The 23,932-nt window shown below is 38.4% G+C and overlaps 1 protein-coding gene across 3 annotated transcripts in view; it reads right to left on the bottom strand.

Annotated features, from left to right (window-relative positions):
* The window catches only part of LOC146520719 (carbonic anhydrase-related protein 10-like), a 140,383-nt gene that overhangs the window by 22,637 nt on the left and 93,814 nt on the right, over positions 1-23,932 (bottom strand). For all 3 annotated transcript variants that reach the window (XR_014873877.1, XM_085158082.1, XM_085158083.1), the window contains exons 4-6: positions 9,160-9,345; positions 1,276-1,371; positions 78-150 (exon numbers count right to left, since the gene is read on the bottom strand). Coding sequence is in view for 2 of the 3 variants with exons in the window: in XM_085158082.1 (XP_085014208.1) it covers positions 78-150; positions 1,276-1,371; positions 9,160-9,345 (355 nt within the window). In the remaining variant the exon portion in view is untranslated. The remainder of the gene's footprint in view (positions 1-77; positions 151-1,275; positions 1,372-9,159; positions 9,346-23,932) is intronic.

Here is a 23,932-nt window from a genome sequence, read left to right as displayed (position 1 = left end):
GAACTGAATTAGCTCATCTAGAGACAAAAAGAATAAGTGTGTATATGTGTGTGTCAGATAAAGACTGTGCATCTTACGTTTGTAGTTAATTCTGGTGATGGTGTCTCTATTGAGCATACGGTTGAGGAAGGCGTTGGAATTTTCAGAGAGCTGAAAAGGAGAATCACAGACAATCACAAACCACACATAATGCTATGAAACATGTAGCAAATGCAAGGTTTTTTTTCTTCCATGCACTATGACTATTTCATTTAGATAATGACAATAAATAATCCACGACTGAGAGGTTTTAAAACCGTATGTTAGAGAGTACATGGTAAAAGCTCTTCTGCAAGTTTAATTCAATTCAGTGTTATACATACATAGATACATACAGAGGGATATAGATGATAGTCTGATTCTCTGACCAAATGCTCAGTGTCAGGATAAAAGCTCACAGTCATAAATTGTTCTTCTGATTTGGCCAAGATTCATGAGCAGTTACACTCAACACCATTAAATCAAAACAGCCATCTTTCACCTGTGTGATGTCACTGTCACAAAGAAGTGGATGAAGATGCAAAGAAACACTCTTGGTTGTTTTGTTTTTTCAGAACTTCATGATGCATCCCATCAGATTGTATCAGGTATAAAATACTACATATGACAAACTAATCTGTCGTTCTGACAGAAGCTGCAAACCAAGTGGTTAGCTAGCACAGAACAGGAAAGGGAAAAGGGAAAGTTGAAAGCAGATTTCAACTGAGCAGTCAGACACTCAGTGAGTTGCCATGTTTAAGCCTGTGAAAAGAGCTGGAACAGACTTGCATAAATGTGTGCAACAACAAAATTAAAGATTTATTACTTTGCTTTTACATCAGGACACATCTCGTGTTATTATGTGCACCGTACTAGTAGGAGCTGTCAGGCTGGAAGAAGCTGTTGTGAGCCGGCTGAATGGAATGCAGTAGAACAGTCAGAATACATTATTCTGCATGACTAATGTTAACACACACACACACATACACACACACACACACACACACACACACACACACACACACACACACACACACACACTTTCAATTAAGTCAAAGCATGTCAATAAACTCTATACTGTATATCTGGCTCTTAATGAGATTCTCTCTGTGTGGCCCTTAGTGAAACTGAGTTTATCACCCCTGCACTACACCTCTGTATCCTGGCTGTTTTTTGTACGAGTCTTGGGGTGTCTGAGACCAGCATTAATTGCTTTTTTTACTCTATTGCCCTGTATTCCCAGAAGAACAAGCAGACCTTTATGAAGATGGAAACAACAGCAATTCCATGAGGGCTCTTAGCTGCCTCGCTGTAGTTGGTATACAGATCTTGATTATAATGGATCAGCTGGACCTGAAAGGAAAAAAACACATTTACAGCAATTTATAGAATATTTCTAGCAAAGATGCAGCTTTTAAAGGTTAGATTTCACCATAAGACAAGAAAAAAAGGACCTTTTTTGCATACTTTCCTTTTTTGACGAAGGTGCTTGACGTGACTGACGGAAGGGAAAAGAATTCTGAGGTTTGTAGCATTAGCAACAGCCTTCTAACGTGTATGTTTTGGAAAACTTTTAATTTGACAGAGGACATGGTCGGACATGGATGACTGAGAACCTTCACAGACGTACTGACAGAGGACGTTCAAGTATAATGATCATGCCACTAGTCTTCAAAAGTCAGGGCTATCTAGTCAATTTTCACAAACTTTTAAATGCATTTATAACAAGGAAGAAACAAACACAAAAAAAGAGGGAAAGCGCTGTGCAATAAATTAAGCAGACATATTTATTTCCTAAAACAAAAGAGGTATATCTATCAAGGTCTCCTGGGAGCAGAGTGAAAAATGAGAAGCAAAGAATGCGTCATAACATTTATTTAATTTTATTAGGAAAATAGCATATCCAAGCTACAACTTACAGTACACGTTGTGATTTTACTAAAGTTTCAAAGCTTGCTGGAGAATTTTTCAGTTAGTGTTTTTCTGCTGTCTGATAACGAGGCAGCTTGATAACCTGGCTTGCAAGACTCTAAAAACCAACAGAGTTTCAACAAAGATGCTATTATTAAAAAATAGTAATTTAAAAAATGACAGCAATGCCCATGTTTTATGCAATCTATGCTTTCTTTCCTTTTTAATTCCAGTTTTGATGTAATTCCTCAAGAGGCTCTTGGGTTGGTCCAAATGTCTGAAAAAACTACAAAGAAAGGAGATGTGTGTCCACTCAGCCACCCTATAAAAGCCATTTGACCGCATGTATTTGTGCTGCCATTTATTTGGCCCTGACCCGAAAATAATGATCAAAAGTGAAGACTGGAACATAAGCTGACTTATAAATCAAGAACTGCACCTTCAGGCTGAGCTCCAGTTCAATCCCCAGTTAATACTGCCTGACCGATTCGATTTTTGACTCACAAACAAGAATTGGAAAAACGTTTTACTTTTAAAAAGTATCTGGGGGTGTGTTACTCTTCACTCCTAAGGCAGAGTAAGCAGGTTCTAAATTATGATCAAAACTCGATATCGATATGCTTTAAAAGTATATCAATATATGTAACTGTGACAAGTTAATGGAAAGCACTTCAAATCACGACCTCCACAGTTACACCTTCCCTCCGATAAACCATATGGAACAACATCAGATTGTATAAGCGATGAACTAAATTCATTTTAACCAAATAGAAAGACAAAGGAATTACTCATCTTCTTTGTTTATTTTAAAGTAACGCTTTTGTTGTTTTTCAACATTTAATTCAAAAGTTTAGCATTTTAAATTATTTTTTGGAATTCTGAATTTCTGAAATAATAAATCAAATAAAATCAGTCATATTATCCAAACTTATAAGAACTCCTGTTAAATTCAGTTTTTCAGTTACAGTAGAGAACACTGTGGAACTTAAAGGTCTTTGGAAAATTGCATCAAATATTTATAGAATTCTACCAACACAGAAACTCGTTTTCTCTTTCTCTCTATTTTAAAATGGCCAGAAGACCTTTGTAATGATACCGATGCTAACTTCTTAACTCAAATTTGCATTAACATCTCTTCAACACACAGTTACATTTTATACAGCTTACGAGTTCTAGGTAGAACACACTACACAGGCACAGTGTTGGGGAGTAACGGAATACATGTACCGCCGTTACGTATTTAAAATACAAAATATGAGTAACTGTATTCCGTTACAGTTACCGTTTAAAAAGGTGGTATTTAGAATACAGTTACTTTGTTGAAATAAATGGATTACATGGCGGTACTTCCCTGTTTCATATTGTCGCGGGTCAGGACTGTTTGGTTTTGTTTGACAGCTACGTTCTGTTGTTCCAGGTGGCAGCATTACGGTTGCCATGGTTACAAGGTGACGCTCTCTCTCTGCGTGTTTCCTGGGTGAGAGAGGCCTTTTTGTTGTTGTTGTGCTAAGCTAACAGGCAGAATGCTACAGGTATAGCTCTAAAGAATGTAGCATCATAGGCAGTGTAGTCCGTGCTGCAGGGAGAATGGACTGCCATACACGTTATGTGTCTGTGAGCGAGGGAGGGAGAAAAAGGAAAAGTACGAGCTGTCATCGAGCAAAAACGGGAGCTGGAAGCATGTAAATATAATAATAACCACTGCAGCCAAGAAGAGTGCCTGACGAGCCCAGTTGTAAGTAAGCTATTAAGACTCGACTGTACACCGTGTTCGTGTTTTCCTCCGAAACAATAGGTTCTGTTGGAGCAGCCTTTCAACGCCTCTCTCTGTCTCTCAATAGCAAAGTGACCCAGACAACAAAGTAAAGCTAGTTTTCGGCTACGAGCCCGACACAGAACCCACCGTATTAGCCAGAGGTCCCTTTACTACGGTTCGGAGCCGCGAACCTTCAGTAACAGTAATAAATCACAGCAATAGTACATTCATGTAGTTGTAAACAGCATGATAATATATTAAGTAATCCAAAGTATTCAGAATATGTTACTCTCATTGAGTAACGTAACGGAATACGTTACAGGGGCATGTACATTTCGGGGCATGTATTCTGTAATCTGTAATGGAATACATTTTAAAAGTAACCTTCCCAACACTACACAGGCAATAGATGACACATTGGTGAATTAAACAAATCTACACACTGCTTTCAGTACACCCCTGACAAGTACTGGCATGTTATTTGTCACTGTTTCAGATCACCTTTCGCACTTATTGGGCTGCTGCATCCCCACAACTCTGCATCTCAGGCGACTTATTATCCGTCCAATTCCAAGCTTCGTCTGCTTCGGTTCTCCTTACAGTTCTAAGTATTGCCGTCAATGTTTTTTTTAAACAAACGAGGCGTGATCATTAGTTATCGATAAATGTTGCCTGATTCTTAGTGCCAATGAGAAACAATTATCTTTCATTTTTACTAGCATCTCTAATTTCATTGTTACTATTATTGTATAGTTATTATTACAAGTAAAATTTACATGTTCTTGTCATCATCAGTATTAGTATATCCTAATCCTTCTATTTGCCATCTTCGACTACTAAAACCTGTTGTTCGTAGGTTGTATAAACACTGGCTTGTCTCCTGAACAGTACTTACAGTTATTTAGAAAGAATAGTAGTAGCTCTTTTGCTCTTTTGATTTAATTTTGATTTAGTGAGTGAGATTACTGATTCTTCCAGAACATCTCTGGCAGAAGTGAAATCACAAATAAAATTTGCATAACAAAACCGAGAAGTGTCTCAGAAGTGTACACTTTCATCTCTGTGGACAGGGGGGATTTACAAAACAAATGCACCATTGTTATTACTGTTTGGTTAAAGACAGACAAGCTTGGGGTCTCTCCACAGAGCCCCAAACTGAACATTTTCAATTTTGGCAACAAGGTTTGAATTTCCACTGAGATGGATTACTGGCTCAGTGTTCAAGTCTAAGATTTTATGTATCATGCTGTATCATGTTCTATGTGTCAAACATAGAAGATAGCCTTCTTTTAATCATCTTAATGTGTTTATTATTACAGAAACATCATCTCAAGTGAAAGTCCACCCAGGTCAAAAAGCACTTTACAAAAAATGTTGCCAGTCTAATATAATAAAAGCTACAATAGTAATATTCTATTCAAATTAATAACGAGAAGGATAAAAACAACATGTTTAAAATGCTTAATAGTTTACATTTAATGTGTAAACACTAACTCTCCAAAAGTTGATTCTGTTCATCTGGACGTAGCGTTTTCAGTGGGAGAAACGTTTCATCACTCATCCAAGTGACTTCTTCAGTCTCAGCTGACTGCAGGTTTCCCCAATCCTATAAACAGAACATCACATCAAGGACGCCCTGAGTAAATGTGGTTATCCCAGCTGGACTTTTGTCAAAGCTGGGAAGGCGCCAAAAGAAAGCTCCAGCCGATCCAAGAGAGAAGGACAACCGCTGACTATGCCAAAACCTGTAGTGATCCCATATGTGTCAGGAGTATTGGAGCAGTTGAGATGCATTTTTTCTAAACACCGGGTCTCTGTGGCTTTTAAACCCCAAAACACGCTGCGCCAAAAATTGGTCCACCCCAAGGATCGGGTCCCCCGACACAAACAGAGTAACAAGAAACCAAAAAACCAAACAACCTCTGGCGAAGCAGATGGCACAACACAGAAGAGCTACCTCGTCAGGCCAGGACTCTGCAGTCTATTTACACCCACAGGCCAGTGGACACTCTTTCAATGATGAGGATGTAACATCCTGGACAGGGAGGAACGCTGGTTTGAGCGTGGAGTCAAGGAGGCCATTTACGTGAAAAGGGAAAGACCATCTCTGAATCGAGGAGGGGGCCTAAGGGTACATCTTTCGCCATCTTACAATGCTGTGATTGCAGCCATTCCCCAACTCTCTGTGAATGGATCTCATGGCCATTGATCAGTGCTCTTTGATCAGTGGTCTTTGATCAGTGGTCTTTGATCAGTGGGTTTTTGTCAGTGGTTGTTGATCAATGGTCATGAGAATTTGCATAATTAAGATTAAGGAACTGACCTCCCAGCCCATTGTTCCTTCAGTCGGCTGGTTTCGGTCATTATGCAAATGTACTGTTTATAAGATTGGAAACCTGCAGTCAGCTGAGACTGAAGAAGTCACTTGGATGAGTGACGAAACGTTTCTCCCACTGAAAACGCTACGTCCAGATGAACAGAATCAACTTTTGGAGATTTACTTACCTGGATGACTGAGAATGCATCAAGATGTAAACACTAGCACACTAGTGGTTGAGTTCAGTTAAATTTTTTAGTTTTCTGCTTATAGAAACATCTCATAGCGTTACCTGTGTGTCGTACAATAAGATAGCTATAGAACAACCCTGCATCTAAGAGGTGTGATAACATCACTTTTAATGGAAACTCATGCAAACTTCAAAGTGTAAGTTACAAAGATGCAAGTCGACTGCATACAGACCTGCAATCTTATATTCTTTATTTATAGGCATATTTCACTAAAGCAGTATATTTACATTTTACAGCATTTACACAAGTACTGGGAGAAAACACAAAGCAAATATGTTTAACAAGTTGACAGGTGCGACAGGCAGACAGGAGAGACATGTTCTGATAAAACTGATGCATTATCACTGAGACACATGATCCCTTTAATAAGGAAACAATGCAATAAAGGGATAGTAGTCTGAACTCTAGACTGAAACTGCGAAATCAGTTAAACAATCCTATCAGTTATAGCTTTTATAGTTCACATAACAGTAGGCACACCTGGACATTGGCTTCAGGCAGACCAGGTGTCATCTGTAGAGCCCACTTTGCAGCATCAGTGTCTCAGAGATTTCCAGAGTTGGAAGCTGCCATAAGCTATCCTCACCTCGGAAAATGTCCAAAGCCACAGTGAGTGGTTTTATCAATGTTAGTAAAGGAACCAATACACAGTGATGGAGTCAACGGCTTGTCGGCTACAGAGATTGTTCAAAGCTTGCGTGGGAATGTCTGTAACGTAGGATGGGGCATCATGACATCTGATTTCCATCTCGTTGTTGTCAGCACAGTGAGTTTTTCTCCAGTCCAAAGGCCAGAGTATTTTCCTGTTGCACTTCTGTACACTGATATGGACTCTGTGTTTGCTCTAAGCCATTTGTCAACATCATTACTTGAAATTAAGTTTAGTGTGTATCTCAGGTAAAGGGGGAGAGAAAAATGTCCTTGGTCAGTGTCAGTGGAGCGCACGTTTCCAACATCTGTGAATGTCACAGCTTGTTCTTCATCCTCTTCATCAGAACCTGACGCTGTGAGCTCATACATCTTGAAAGCCTTCAAAAAATTTGTTCCATTGTCAGTGACAGTTGCCGTGTCTTTGCGTGACAATCCATAAACTGAATGAATCAGTTCAATTTCAGTAGCTATAACATCGTATGTGTGTCGTTCTTTCAGTTGCTTGCAGACAGTTGCAGCTTTGTCATAGTGAAAGTTATTTGTGTTAATCCAGTCACAGGACTGGATTAACACAAATAATGTCAACAGTCGTAGACACACATGCAGAGCTCCGTTTTGTGTTTTCTTTAACTCAGTTTCCATTGCTAGTCGATACATCTGGAGAAACTTTTCCTGTCTGAGACTGGTCTTTTTCCTGTTTTTGGTCATTTGCTAAATAGCTTTCTGAAAGTTGGCCATCCCATCATAAAATATTTCCTCCACTATGTATGATGCCACCGGCCTGTTCATCTCTGCTTTGGTTACCTGCTGAAAACAAGCTTTGGTTGCTTGCTTGGGGTCACCATACACAGTCTGAGTGTCACTCTCCTTTCTGCTGTGGGACTCTTTGATACCAGCTTAGTGTTAGTGTAAGTGCTTGGAGAGATCGGAAGTCGTGTTTGCAGCAGTGGAGAGTTGCTTCTGACCAGGGCACAGTTTACATCTTGTCCTTTCAAGCAATAAATTATAAAGAGTAATGTGCATATCTCCCTCCATCAACCTCAGCCATTTTGGGCTCCCAGGAATCTGTTCAAGATATTGTTGCACAAGTGTGGATATGAAGTGGATTTTGAACTTGGGCAACAAAAGTAAGTAATGTATTTTTCAAATTAGTAACTGTAATATGATTACTAGGGGCGATTGTGGCTCAAGAGTTAGCAGTTCGTCTTGTAATCTGAAGGTTGCCGGTTCGAGCCTCGGCTCCGACAGTCTCGGTCGTTGTGTCCTTGGGCAAGACACTTCACCCATTGCCTACTAGTGGTGGTCAGAGGGCCCGGTGGCGCCAGTGTCCGGCAGCCTCGCCTCTGTCAGTGCGCCCCAGGGCGGCTGTGGCTACAATGTAGCTTACCATCACCAGTGTGTGAATGTGTGAGTGAATGGGTGGTTGACTAGATGTGTAAAGCGCTTTGGGGTCCTTAGGGACTAGAAAAGCGCTATCCAAATACAGGCCATTTACCATTCACAGGCCATTTATTTACTCTTGGACAGTAATGTAACACATTACTGTCCAAGAGTTAAAGGAAACTGTAGTAACAGTAATGAGTTACTTTGTAACAACCATCACTTATGCTAACAATGAGACATCAGCAATGATCCTAAAAAGGTGTTGCCCATCAGTCTGGGAATCGTTAACGGAACATTTCCAAACAAATACAAGGAAAAAGATTATTCACATGGAACAATCAAGAGAGTTGCCAATCTTCCCAGAAGTGGACATTCCAGCAAGTTCAATCAAACCATGAACACCTCCAGAGTTAATGTGAGGTCTTATATACGATAGGTAAAATTTTTCCAAAATTACATCATATAATGATTCCAAGCACATAAGCAAATCTAAGAATTATAGTGTTACAATGCCCTAGGCAAAGTCAATACTGCAATATTGTGGTGGGCTCTTAGGAGAGCTATGTATAAACAAATGACCACAAACCTTGAAGAACTGAAGTGTTGTGAGAAGGAATGGGCCAAAATTCCTCCGCAATGATTACTCCGACTTATTGTTCCCTAAAGTGGTTCTACAAACTATCAGATCCTGTGGTGTGCCTTGTTTGTCCTTCAATACATCTTTTTCTTTATCTTGTTTAAATAAACAATAACACAATGTAAAATCAGGCTGTATTGGCCTAAAATTCAGGTTGTATCGACCTAATTTTAAAACCTTAAAGCAGTGTAATTTTTCTCTTTTCTTTACCATGGTTGCATGTCCTGTCTCTTACCTCTCCAGGAAAGCCCTGTCCATTAAGAAGGTGCTCTGAACCTTGAGAGTCTTCACTGCCAAAGTGGACGCGGACCTCTTCCAGACGGTAGCTGTATCCCAGTGGGCCCCCAGAGATGTTCACCAGGTGGGCTTTGTCTGGCCGCAGGGACACATGCTTCCCAGTGTTGTACATGGTGCCTCCCATCTACAGTGAAACAGTCAGAGGGGGATAATTAGATAATAAGATGATAGCTGTCATATGTTTTTGTTAGATGGGCGCACACAACAGAGTAGAAACTGACTGAAAAATAATAAGTAGATCAACATAAGGAGTCTTAAGCCCTAAATGGCACCATTCACAAAGCTAATGGATATAAATGGTTTGTTATTAACAAATCTTGAATTGCATTTGAGCTACTAGGATCCAGTCAGTGCTCTGAATTGAAATAAGGTGGTAGGTAGGATTTTTGTACAGACACAGTACAGTAGAGGTGTTAGTTTTTATGGCTTGTTAATGAATATCATAAAAGTCTGTCAGGCTCTTTCCTGAAATCTCTGGTTTAATCTGTTTGACACATGTTTTTGTGTGTAACTTGACAGAAGCTGAGAAAAGCAGCAAAGGGATGACATTACAAAATGCATTACACACGTCATTATTATGGAACGATGTATTAATGAATGCGTAAATCCACGACTGTATCAAACACAGTCATTTCTAAAATACATTAAGACTGCTGTAAAAATACATTATGGCAGTAATAAGTACAGGGTTACCTGCATGCTCCTCCTGCTCCATCAATGATGGGCTTGGCATTGGCCCAGTCTCAAACTAATCTGTTATGAAAGCAAACAGATTGCCAGCACTCACTATTTGTGGTAATATTTATTGTTCAGGTATGACCCATATTTTGGGGTTGATTTAATTCTGTTGTGTTTATATCCACTCGTGATTTTTTGGTCGTAATGTTAGAAAAGTGTCAAATGTTGTAAAAGCAAGACAATGCAACAACCTGCAACATGATTTGCTACTTTTCTACAACACAAAAATCAGCACTACTTAAAATTATAATGACAGCACTGGCAATAAACTGTAAAACATTATGGAGTTTTAATGTGGGTGTTGCTTTTATTATTACTTTCATGATTTATAGAGCATAACAAATGCTACCTCTTAACTCTTTCAGTGAAACTGTTAATAAGCCACTTATGTATTTTTGACATGGATAATCCCATTGACCCCAGTGCGTAATCCCCCACCACCTGTCATTTAAGGGTCAAGCTAACCCTGGAAAACAGCCGCCCCCTTCTACTTGCAACTTATTTGTTATTAGCAGATATCAGGACAGCGATTGAGGTTTGGTTTTTTTCACAAAGTAATAATAAGTCTTGAAATGCCAACAACACAACTGATCATAACCACCAGCAGGGGTCTGCTGCTCAATACTATATCAGGCCTTTTATCACAGTTTGGCAGGCAGGGAGTGGATCCAAGTGACAGATGGTCACTCAAAAGGTTACTTTACTATAATATATATATCTAAAATATAAAAGCTCAGAGACTACAGAAGAAACACAAGACACAAGGGGCACAGAAGGAAAGAGCATGAAAAATGACTTGAAAGAGGACAAAGGGACACAAAATAAATACGTAGCAGGTAATGTGGGAAGATGGAAAACAAGTGGGAAACACGGCAGGAGCAAATCAGAATTAACGAGACAAGTTAAACTGAACAAAAACCACATGAGACAACAGACTTATCTGTTAGTAAAACGTACAGGAAACATAACTAAAACCAAGACGGCAACTAAGACTGTTTAAACTAACATGGAGACATGACTGACTTCACAAATGAGACGCTAAAGGACAAAACACAGAAAGGGGACAAAAAGAATAAATAACCTAATCACCTAGTCGAAAGTCATCTATAATTAACCTGGAGACACAAACTAAGCCACTTCTCAAAACCCAAAAACGTAACGAAACAACAACTACTGCTGTGAGAATGTGATGAAGTAGTCAGATACCCTAAAGACGCCATTGGCTATTATGATTAAAAAGTAAATCCTGTCTTGTATATTTAAACGAAATTGACTTAATCTACAAAGGCAGATTAGCAAGTAGCAACTCCTGCTACAGTTATGGCACAAAGGCTCTTTTAATGCAGCACAAGAAAGAGTAGGTGGAGCAATTAATAGAAAACAAGGCAAACTAAAATCACTAAAAGCCTACAAAGTAAGTCATTTAAATAATGAATTATAACATTTATATAAAATTAAAAAACTGTGAAATTAAATGGGATACACAGTCAATGACAATAACAACAATAAATGAATATTAATATGCAACTAACAATATGAAACTGGTGTGTAATTTTCTTTGTGCTTGTGGTACATTTCTGTACATGTTTGTTAATATTTCTGTAGTTTTGTTGAAACCAGAGAAGAAAATCTTCCAAACCAAACTTTCTTCTTGCCTTCTGCCACTTCAGCCTCAAATCATTCTTTTACAAAAAGTGTCCAATGTCCACAGATGCATATTTTTTCTGTCTGGTTAACTGTGCCTCAGTCACCAAACCTTGATATTTCGTGCGTGCTAGGTGCCCTTATCCCTTCCTCTGTGTATGAAGAATACAGCGAATATGTTTGTGTGGATTAAAACAGCTTTTCGTGTTGCTAAAACAGCCCCAGAGCTGTATGTTGTCAGCACCCCTGGCAACACGTAAAGTATTAATGCTCTTTACCCGACTCCCAACCATATTTATCATACATATTATATGACACTGCAGCAATCACATATTCATTACCGCTGTTTGTATATAATAAATGAGGGGAAAGCACTCAGCTTTAGTTTAATTGTGACACACCACTGCTGGGGTAGTATAAAATTAAACAATTACTCACCAGCCTGGAATCTATTCACGGCATTAATCCTCGAAGAAAAGCACGGAAGGGATTTAGAATCTAAAAATGGATGATTTTCACTCTTCTACGTCACTCGACAGGTTCAGGAAGCATAAAGATAAATGCATTTTCATTTACACATCGTGTTATATGTACCAGTATTGTGCTGGAAAATTTGCATAGTCTAATCTTAAATCTCCAATTTGAATTCAGCGAGCTACGTCGAAGAATGGCCTGTTTATAAGAAGGTGTGTGAGTTACATCAGCAGACTGTTGGCTACTGGCCCAAACATTTTCACAGTTCACCAGCATGTTGTCTTAATTGAACCACCCTCATCAGGTCATGCTACAGCTAGGCTGAAAATGATTTTCCAACCATTCTGCTGTTGGTTTACATGTGTGATTCTGGTCCTGTGGCATTAACCTTTCCAAAGCTCCAGGTCTTGGACTGCTGCCCAGACATTATTTTGTAAAATGTCTTTCTAAAGCTTTAAATTCCTTGTTTATTCCAGGAGTGTGACAGTGTCACTGTCGTTCACAAAGTGCATAGCTATGGCTGCAGCGAACTAGTTACTGAAAGGAAAGAGAGCAGCAGTAAAGTGGATCTGTAACAATAAAATTACTGGCAGGTGATTTTTTAGCATGTTTGAAATGTTAATTAATACTGGTATACTATGCTTAGCATGCATAGTGTGCTGCAAATTTACAACAAACCAATTTGAGATTCAGTTTTGGTGTACAGTACCTTTTCCTCCCCCTAACCACAGTGCTATATTCTTGCTAAATAACTTTACCCTTTGTCTAATCTGTCTAAACACCTTGTAGTAAGTGGGAAATGCTCCTTCAAGTAGTCTGCAGCATCTTCAGTGAGGTGGAAACTGTACCTCTCTACTGAGGCAAAGAGAGAACTGAGCGTAAAGGTGAGTAGCAACCCAAAGATCAAAGATACAAGGGGCAGAAATGAGCTTTCTCCAAAAGGTGTCTGGGTTTAGCCTTATAGATAGTGTGAGGAGCTTAGTCGTTCGGGAAAGGCTCAGAGTAGAGCAAATGGTCTTCCATGAAAGGAGCCTATTAAAGTGGTTCCGATATCTGTAATTCCTCGTGGGTGAATCCAAACTAAAAAGGGCATGCCTGACCCCCAGACAGATCAAGAACACACTAGAGACATTACATCTGTTTGGCTGGCTTGGGAACACCTTCATATCCCCAAGAAAGGATAGAGGAGTGCGATCTAACCATCTCTGCTTCGACTATGCTGCTGTGACCTATACAAGTGGTAGAACATGGATGGTATCAAGATAAGACCAAGTTATCAACAAAAAATGCAGAAACGTCATAATTTCAGACTTCACCAACTTTTTCTGTCTTTGTATGTTGGTGAAAAATCCTTAAGGCACAGAGTGCTCTGATGTTACAGCAGAGAGGCTGTGTGTACAGACAGACAAGCTAAGATCTCAAGTCACTTCCACATCTTTTAACAAATCTGCATTAGACGATAGTGTTCCGTGTACTGGATTGATGAAAACCAATCAAACATACTTCAAGTAATTCTGCACAAACAGGTTACCGCTGTTTGATGTGTGGTCTTAGAAAATCAAAACAGCATGAGGAAAATCTTCAAAGCATTTTTGTGGTTTCCATCAAGCATATGATTGCATCAAATGTATATACAGGGAGAAGCGTTGGGGTTAAAGATAAAAACAACATGAAGTGACACAGAGATATTAAAGGAGAACTTGTAGGAAATGGAAATATGAGTGGAAAGGGGGAGCATTTTTGGAAATAGAACTAATGGAACGAAGAGAAGAGAATGGAGATGGTTTGGTAAGCTGAAACAGAAAAACGAGAGATGCGATGGTCGAATGGTTAAGGCACTGGACAGGAAATTTAATGAGGACCTCGGAGCACGCTCAATCCCCACTAACAATGAGATGAAAAGGAAAAAAATTAAAAGTTTTTGGTTCATTATCGGTAAATGTTCTGAGTGAAGTGGTATTCATGTGAAACAGAACTTTGGTTGAATTAAACAGATATATAAAGTTGGAGCCTGATCTGAAAAGAATTAACATCATAACTCAGCACATATTAGAAATGTGTTTTTCGAGATTTCAGCTTTTTTCAATTATCTACTTAAAGGAAGTCGTTTTAGATTTGCTCTGATTAAAGTAGCATTGTTACAAATGTCACTGAATGTTTTCTTATTTCTGAAAATGAACCTCTCTGTTGTGAAGCTGAAATCCAAAATGGGAGAGAAAATTAACATCAGCTTTTTTAATTAAAAATAAATAAATTCTCCTAGTTCCACAGCATTTTGTGCCTGTTTGAGGGACCAACTAACCAAGTCAATAAGCCCGGTACGAGAAGAGAAAGAATGGAAAGCTGCAGTGGAGAACTGGGGAGAGTATAAATCAAATCAAATCAAATCAAAATGTATTTATATAGCACATATTAAAACAGTGTTGACCATAGTGCTTCACGGTCAGTAAAAACACGAGACAATTAAAACAAACAATAAAACAGGACAACAAACAATAGGTAACAACACAATAAGCTAGAACAGCCAACTATAGAATCAAAGGCCAAAGTAAAAAGATTTGAAAGTGAACAAAAGAATTGTAAAATCTATGCGATATTTAGCAGGGAGCCAATGTAGTTTGGCTAAAATTGGGGTTATGTGTTCATGGATTCTCGTACCTGTTAAAAGACGTGCAGCTGCATTTTGAATTAACTGAAGCCGGTAAAGAGAAGAGTGTGTGAGGCCCGAGTAGAGGGAATTACAGTAGTCCAGTCTGGATGTGATAAATGCGTGGATAAGCTTTTCAAGGTCCTTTAAAGGAAGGAATGGCTTTGCTTTAGATATGTGACACAACTAGCAAAAGCTGTTTTTTACCACAGTGGAGATCCAGGAACACTCCGAGGTTCCTTACAGTGAGCGAGAGATGGCTAGCGAGAGGGCCTAGGGCATCAGCTAACTGGTCTAGCGGAGTGTGACTACCAAAGACTATGATTTCGATCTTATTCTCGTTCAATGTAAGAAAATTATGTGATAACCAAATTTTATCTTCATGCAAACAGTTGAACAGAAGTTGCAAAGAAGCAGACACATCGGATTTCAGAGGTGAATAAATCTGGATATCATCAGCATAACAGTGAAAGGAGATGTTGTATTTTCTAAAAATTATTCCCAACGGCAACATGTACAAAGAGAAAAGAGCAGGACCGAGCACGGACCCTTGAGGCACACCACAATAAATAGGGGCAGAAGCCGAGGAGTGTTGCCCATAGCAACAAAGAACGACCACTCTGAGAGGTAGGATTTTAACCAAGTTAAAACCGTACCTTTGAGACCAACAACATGTTCCAATCTTGATAAAAGAATGTTGTGGTTAACCATGTCAAAAGCAGCAGTCAAGTCAAGTAAAACTAAAACCACGGAATAGCCAGAGCCAACAGTTCAAAGAAGATCATTAAAAACTCTAAGTAAGGCTGTCTCTATGCTGGGGCGAGGTTTAAAACCAGACTGAAACTTTTCATTAATACCATTTTGCATCTAAAAAGGCCTAAAGTTGCCTTTAATTCAAATAAGAAATTCACAGATTATCATTTTAGTGAAAAAAAATTCTGTAAGAGGGAGCAAGTTGCATACCATTAGCCGCATACATCATAACCCCTCAAAAATAATTACGAGATGATGAAAAATCAGGAATCATTCAGTCAAACAATTACAGAACCAACGAGAAAGACAAAGGAAGCTAGAATTACCAGGGCTAACACAAAGAAAGGAAAACTGTGATGGAAAAGGAAATGGACAGAGTTGGGCACTGATTAGCCAAACTAATGATTGACAGAGAAAAATGGGTTGGAGGGAGAGTTTGAGAGACAGTGAAACACTTTTGGGCAGATAAAGAAATGGGTTAGGAAGAGCTTCAGTTCCTCGGAGCAACACTAAGGGAAATGAAATGCTAATATTTAAAAGAGGAAAATGTGATCGGTCCCACCTGGGCCTGGACTCTAATAGGCCACTACATAATGCATGTAACCCAATAAGCACACAGTGAGGGCTGAGGTTTTAATTCAAGTCCTCTGCTCTGCCAGTATCTATTAGAGACAAGCTCTCTGGCTATCCCTCTGTTGACACGATGGGCTTAATTATCACGCTGTAGAACGCTAAGTAGAAAGCTCTGCTTTCCTTGCTCTTTCACAGCATTATGCTGCTAGAGGCCTGTGATTTTCCAACCACTTTCCCCCTTAGGGATCTCTGCTACGCGCATATGATAAAGAGCCACAACACTGCAGGGCTGAGCATCTCTTACCAGGCTAATCCACACTTCTTCGAAAAGATGTTTACTGCTTCATCTGCAGCAGCCCGATCTCGTCTATTGTAATGTGAACTCCGAAATGTGATTAGCCGTTAACTTTGATGTACTCTAATTCCAACAAAAACAAGTTCATTTCACTTCCTCATTTAAAGATTTATATAGCGTGATTGTTTACAGTGAGCCTAACAGTCAGCGAGTCACAGCACTAGAAATGAAAGCACAATTTTTTTTGGCAAGTCATCTATTTTGAGTCTAGAAACTGGAGGCAGAATGTGCAGCTATGCAAGGTATATTGGATTAAAAAGAAAATCCAGTTATAAAAGTTCTAAACTTTGCCAGTTTCAAATCTGAGATCAGAAGTTCAGCTTTTAGATTAAGCACTCATCAGTCTACATATGAAAATTTCTAAAAGTCATCACATGTGTTTTTCATCTTCCAAATCTAGCGTAGCATTCAACAAACGATGAATATACCTTTTTTAAAATCCAGTATGGAAGTACTGGATTTAGGTGTTTCTTTGTATTACACCACTTTACAAAATTAAAATGTTAAATTAATATGTTAATATTGTTTACATCAATATTGTGGTTAAAACTGACCTCAAAAACTAAATCTACAGATGAGGAAGTTCTTGTATTGTTTCAGAAGTTTGTGCATACATTTAATTAGATTTAATTTAATGAGCCATGGTTGTTATTTCAGTTCAGTTCATTGATTGTTTTTAGATTTGCTCGTTCACTGAATTCCATTAAAATTACACTTGTGTTTTCACATGCTTATTGAAAATACACTGAATTTCCTGGAGGAACCCACCCGAGGGATTAATAAAGTTTCATCTAATCTCTAATCTAATCTCTAATCTAATCTCTAATTTTAGAAATTGTTCCTCTTCAAAACTCAGTGACTACAAACACTGAAACAAAGTTGAGATTTGGCTAAAAAGTCAAAAGTGTTGTTTAAATGTCCAGAAAAAGACTTTCATTTATTTGAACAATTATTAATCAGACTTTTTTAATGGGCTCGATGCTATGTAACAATTATATATAAACTGCATCTTCACTTAGTTTATAACTTTTCTCAAAGTTCATTTTTAATAAATCTTGAATTTTTGTTTATATGAGATGGAAAGAAAAAACATTTATTTATTGAATTTTTTTTTTTTCAATTCATAAATTATTCTTTGAACTGCCAGAAGAGTCGTTATGACCACCACTGGAAATTCTGCATGCAACAGTTGTGGCAGGCCTGGCTGCCCAGCAACACATATTATTTATGCACATTTTGATATAAAGTCTGCTATTTGAAAAGCCAAAGCTAGCTGACTGATATATGAATAATTATTACAGGGCTGAATGGGTCAGAGATAGAATACTGAGCTGGGTTTCATTCCCATAGCTGAACCAGACTGTGCTAAACTAATCCGAGCAACTGAAGAGTAACTGGTGAAGCACGCCGGCCAAGTCAGGCCTGAGAAGCAGAGCTGTGGACGTGAAGGGCTGCAGATGCAGCAGAGCAAATTTTACGGTGGAAAAAGAGACGAGCTTGCAGGTCTGGTGGAAGAAGAGGCAGGGCAGAGTGATGGACTGTCACCGCTCAACTTTCACAAAAACGACTTAATTGTATAATGTGTACATATTTTGTTAACTGTTACTGTAGTTAACTGTGTATTTATTTAGACAGTTCACTCTTTTTGATAGTGAGCACTCTATTTTTTATACCTTCCTTATTTTAGCATCACTCAAACAACACATAATACAAAATTCATTTTTAACCTCTTCTTGCTCTATAATAATAAAACTATTTGGATGTGCTGGTTATTGTGTTTTATTGTACCCATTGTTCGCTAGTAGTAAAATATATATTTGCCTTTATGACCTCTAACGAAATAGTTTAAATTATTTTTTAAAAATAATAAGACCCCTAAAACTGAACCTGAAACACAGAGATGTAACTCATTATTAGAAAAAACAAGAATTGACATACTTGCCAGCTACAATTGTTGCCTAAGGGGGTCAAACTGACCCCGGGAAAAGCTTTGACTATTCAGCTCTAGATTTTGAAAGCCGGATGTCTTTATCATTTAGAGGTCTGTATCATTTTATCTGTCCTGATCTCCATGCTACATATTTATAGCCCTGTGTGTTCACCTTCCACAAATAATTTTTGAATTAAACGTTTAATGTTTGTAAGCACCGGTGAAGCCGTTGTTGTTTTTTTCTTTTGATAAATGCATCACCATTTTTTAGTTGAAGGAGATCACTGAATGAGTTCTGTGGTTAAGCCTCTTTATGAGTACACAGAAGCAAAAAACTAATTCTGCAGCTTGGAAACCTTGAAATAGTTTGTTTTTAATAAAGCCTTGCTTTATTCTATACATGTTGAAATAATTATTTGCTCATTACAGGACCCAGGACATCTAAACAGTGCTTTTACTGTATGTAGCCCTCATAGAAATGGTTTGTGAGGGAATCATTAATCTGATTGATTTCTATCAGAAGAGGACAATGGCCCATGTAACCTTCAGCCTGGGAGAGACTACCAACATCTGCTTTATTAGTTTTGAAGATTATACCTTTTTTAGTGCTTTTTCACATCCAAACAAGTTCCTCACCATCATCCTGTTTACACTCATCTCTAAATAAATTGATATTAGTCTTTAACATATACTGAAAGACTGTACTACTGCAAAATAACCCTCTCTTTGCAATCAGGATGATCAAATACTGCTCGTTTTATACAATTTCTACCGTCCTGTGCTCTGAAAACCCTGCATGCTGAATATCTGTGGCCTTGAAAAGCTTTAACTACTTTTTTTCAGATATGAAACTGCTTCAAGAGCTTTCAGTTGAAAGTTTACTGGTCAGTAGAATCTCTCGTGGTCTCTGGGTCATTTGGTCTCAAAGGTATTTCAGCCCACTTACTGAAAACTGGCCTATTTACTTTTTTAATGTTAGCAGATGTTTAAACTCAAGGAAGATCATAAATAACAAGTACTGAGTCCAACTCAGTGGAGGGTGTAACATTTTAGTTCTTAGGCTAATTTGTGTTGAAGAAGGATAAAGATCCACTGGCTGATTTGTCCAACATATCAAATGCAAACGTGCTGTTCAAGCAAGCTTACTGGAATTCCCTCAAATTTTCCGTACATTTTCTTTCTCCCCTGAAGTAGACATCATGCCTTTGATCCAATCTATAATTACATGTTCTGTGTTCTCACAACAAAGTTGGAAAACAGTCACAATATCAGCATGAACACCTTGGAGCTGCTTAGGTTCTGCTAATCATTTTCTTGAAAGGTGCACATAGCTAGCTTAGGTGACTCCTGCGCTTTCCTGCAAATGTTGACTTCACCATTTTTCTTTTGTAGACAGAACTGATTTCCATATATTGCACATGGCTTATATTGAACTGCCATATATTTGGCCAGTATTTTACTGAAAGGCTTTATTAGGTACACGCTGGGACTGGGACTTCATACAAAAATGTTCTTTGATTTATTTTTGTCCTCAGTATTAAGTGAGATCTAAGTGGGTGTAAAGGAGCTTGAAGCCAGGCAACAAGGTGCCTTTGACATCTATGCTGTGGCACGTCAGCCAATGACAGTCATGTTTCATCTCTGTAAGATTCTGGATATTTATAATTGAGCTATTTGTATATATTAGAGCAATTTCTTATATATAGTTCAGTCTATTAATGTTATTGTCTTGTAACCACAGTGTTCTGACAATAGTGAGAATGGTCTTCCACTCTCAACTCATCACATATACATTTGTAAAGTAATTTTTGCACTGGGTAAATATCAACGTAGAGGATTAATGGAGCGATGAAGCACTTTTTAACCAAAACCATTAACCAAACCATTTATCACCTAAAACTACAAAAGCAAAAGAATTAGCTAAACTAACCACTGAGTAAGTTGGTGGTCAAATGGCAACTTAACTTCAGTCTCCAGGCTGATAAAAGGCCAACATATTCGATGGCCAATCTAACTACATCTCTACATCTAAAAGAGAACCATCGCCAACGTCCAGCATCACCTTGGCCAGATTGTGTTTCTCAGTGAATGAGCTGCGACAGAAACGTATAACTGCAACGTTTAGCACTTGGATACATAGATGGCAGCCTATAATAGCACTACATAATAAGAAGGAAAATCATTTATGTCAAGTCAAGGTTTTCCTTTGAGACAAGGGTCACATCTTTAATCAGCAGCTGGATTAAATCCCCATTGAACATATTAATTAATGATAAAAACATACATTAAACATAGTGACAAGCCCACTGGAATCGCCAGTTTGGACCCTGCACTGACTCTGAAGAGGGCAAGACAGATATTTCTGTAAATCCAATCTAAGCTTACAGCAGATAAACTGGGTTTGAGATCATTTAAAAACAGTGTCCCTTTTTTCATAGACCAGGTTATGTTTGCTAATATACTGTTTATCAAACAGGGGCAATGCAACATCATTTAACACCCGTAGACAAAGTTGACAATTTTGTGTGAGGTTGGTTGAGAAGTCACAGTTCAGTACGTTCTGGAACAGCACAGAAGACTAACGTAATGCATATAAATGACATGTTCATCATTTATTTTGAAAAATGTAAACGTCCAAAAGCTCTGACTCAGGGTTTCTCTTTATTCGTCATCTGTTTGACTGTATAAAGACCTCAGAAGGTTTACTGAACTGAAAGTCTCGAGTTTATTGTGTGTTAGTACTCTACAGCAAGGATTGGTTAAGTGGCTGAAGGAGAGCATGTGATTTATGTGTGTGTATAAATGGCAGAGAGAGAGAGAGACAGATAGGCTGTCAAAATGATTAATTCTCTGTGTGAATGACCCCCTGCTCACCTCTGTCTAATTCCATCTACTCTATTCCTTCATCTCCCAGTCTGTGTTTTTTCCTTTCTCATCTCTACCAACCTCCTCTCTAGTCGTGTTCTCCAAATCACTTTCTTTCTGTCTATTCTTTTGTTTTCTCATTCCACTCCGTCTGCTCTTGAAATTTCTCTTGTCTGGTCTTTACCTGCACCTTCTTTACTCTTCTGCGATCGCTCTCCTCATCACATGTTCAGGAAACTGAAGAAACTTTTATAGCTAATTACTCCTGAAGATTTCACCATTACTTATTTAACAATTCCAAAATCAGGACTTTACAGGTGCAGTCTACCCACATAAAACTTGAAGCTGAGGATTTTCTCTACAATTTTGTCCTTGCAGGTGAAGCTGATCTGCAATCATGGATAGGTGTTTTTAGAAGTGCCATGGGGCTTCTCCTACTGCACCTCACAATTACTATGCTTTACTTTATGCTTCATCTATGCTTTATATTCAAACAAGTTATCCTATTTTTCTAGATTTAAAAGATGCAGATTTTGGGGCACTCCCAAATTGTGATTCAAAATAATAATAATCTCCTTTTTATTTTTATTTTTATTATCATCATCATTATTATTATTATTATTATTATTAATAATAATAATAATAATAATAATAATAATAATAATAATAATAGTCTTTAGTGGTAAAACTCACACTGTTGTGATCCATCACAAGCTGCACAGGGCCTGCCCCACTCCACTGGTGTAGTGCACAGATGGGCCCGTTTATAAGGATGAAAGAGGCTAAATGAAATGGAAGGACAATGGGACAAATCTTTCCTGACCTTCTTGCCTTCTGTCTAACTTCACAAGATTGTATCTGAGATGTAAACTCATTAAACTTTGTATAAATATCTGTATCATTTTTTTTTAGCATGCACAAAGGAAGGAACACTTGTGATGTATTGCTATGGAGCCCAGGAAACATTAACAAATACAACAGGGGATATATAAATACAATCCATCATGAAAATGACCACAAATTAACAAAAGAAACAGACTACAAAATTCAAATTAGGCATGCTTAAATATATGTGTTTTTCTCTTGTAATACTCGTTCATATACTGGCTCACTAAACTGGTACTCAGTCATCAACACTGATATAAATGATCAAAGACATTTCTATAATAAATTAGTTCACAAAATGCACAGAAATTAGCCATAATGTAGGAAATAAAGTGTCTAACAGGTTTCGCTCAAACCAAAACTTTGCCCATGCAGATACTTACGAGCACTCAGGTGCTGATGTGACATAATTATTGTGATAACAAGATCTCATTTGATCTTGGAAGCTAAGCACCGTCTGGCCTGGTTAGTATTTGGATGGGAGTAATGTCACCTGCACAAACTCGGGGTGACTACGAGTCAGGTGATAGAGCAGGTTGTCTGCCAATCAGAAGGTTGGTGGACCAGTACCTGGTGCATACGATTAAAGTATCTTTTACAAAACTGAACCCGAGCTGTCCCTGATGTGTCCACTGAAGGCGGTGTGCAAGTGTTAAACAACGTGCTTAGGCACAGATAAAATCACTGTTTGATAAAATCACTTGTAGAAGCCATATTAGCACGTCTTTTCAGTTGTTTTAGTTATGATGTTCCAAGAATTGGAAAACTAGGATCCATTTCAGCTTTAAGATGCAAGTTTGTTCCTGAGAAAAGCGAAGCCAATGTTAAGCCAGGTGTTTTTGTTGGCCCTGAAATCTGTGAACCGATGCTCAACAATGACTTCAAAGGAGAACTGAAGCTAACTGAATCAGCAGCATGGGAAGCACTGGTGCAAGTTGTCCAAACTTTCTTGGCAATCACAGAGCAGGGACTTATGCTGAGCCTGTGGATAACATGCTGAAAGCATATCTGCTAATGAGCGCCAGAATGTCACTGAAGATGCGCATTTTACATTTTCATCTCAACTTTTTCCCACCAAATCTGGGCGATGTCAGTGATGAGCATGGAGAAAGATTTCATCAAGATATAAAAGTAATGGAAAGCCGACAGGGAAAAATTCAATCAGAGCACGATGGCGGAGTTCTGTTAGTTCTTGCGAAGAGAGATGGATGTGCAGTATGCAAAAAGCAAGTGCCTCAAACATTTGTGAGCATGCTAACTTTCAAACTGACAGAAACATGCTTTAACACATCTTTGGTATTGTTTACTGTTTTGTTTTCAGAATAAACGTAAAACAATTTTGGTGAGAAGTAGTTTAAATGTCAATATTGTGGTGATATACCATATTGATATTGTGTCAAATATATATGTATATATATATAGTGTCAAAAACGCCAGTGATATACAGTGGGGCAAAAAAGTATTTAGTCAGCCACCGATTGTGCAAGTTCCCCCACCTAAAATGATGACAGAGGTCAGGAATTTTCACCAGAGGTACACTTCAACTGTGAGAGACAGAATGTGAAAAAAAAAACATGAATTCACATGGTAGGATTTGTAAAGAATTTATTCGTAAATCAGGGTGGAAAATAAGTATTTGGTCACCTCAAACAAGGAAAATCCCTGGCTCTCACAGACCTGTAACGTCTTCTGTAAGAAGCTTTTCTGTCCCCCACTCGTTACCTGTATGAATGGCACCTGTTTGACCTCATCATCTGTATAAAAGACACCTGTCCACAGCCTCAACCAGTCAGACTCCAAACTCCGCCATGGCCAAGACCAAAGAGCTTTCGAAGGACACCAGGAAA

The sequence above is a fragment of the Neolamprologus multifasciatus genome, chromosome 4 (genome assembly GCF_963576455.1).
Source record: "Neolamprologus multifasciatus chromosome 4, fNeoMul1.2, whole genome shotgun sequence".
NCBI lineage: Eukaryota > Metazoa > Chordata > Actinopteri > Cichliformes > Cichlidae > Neolamprologus > Neolamprologus multifasciatus.
Note: the sequence above shows the minus strand (reverse complement) of the source record. Positions and strands in the feature narration are given on the sequence as shown.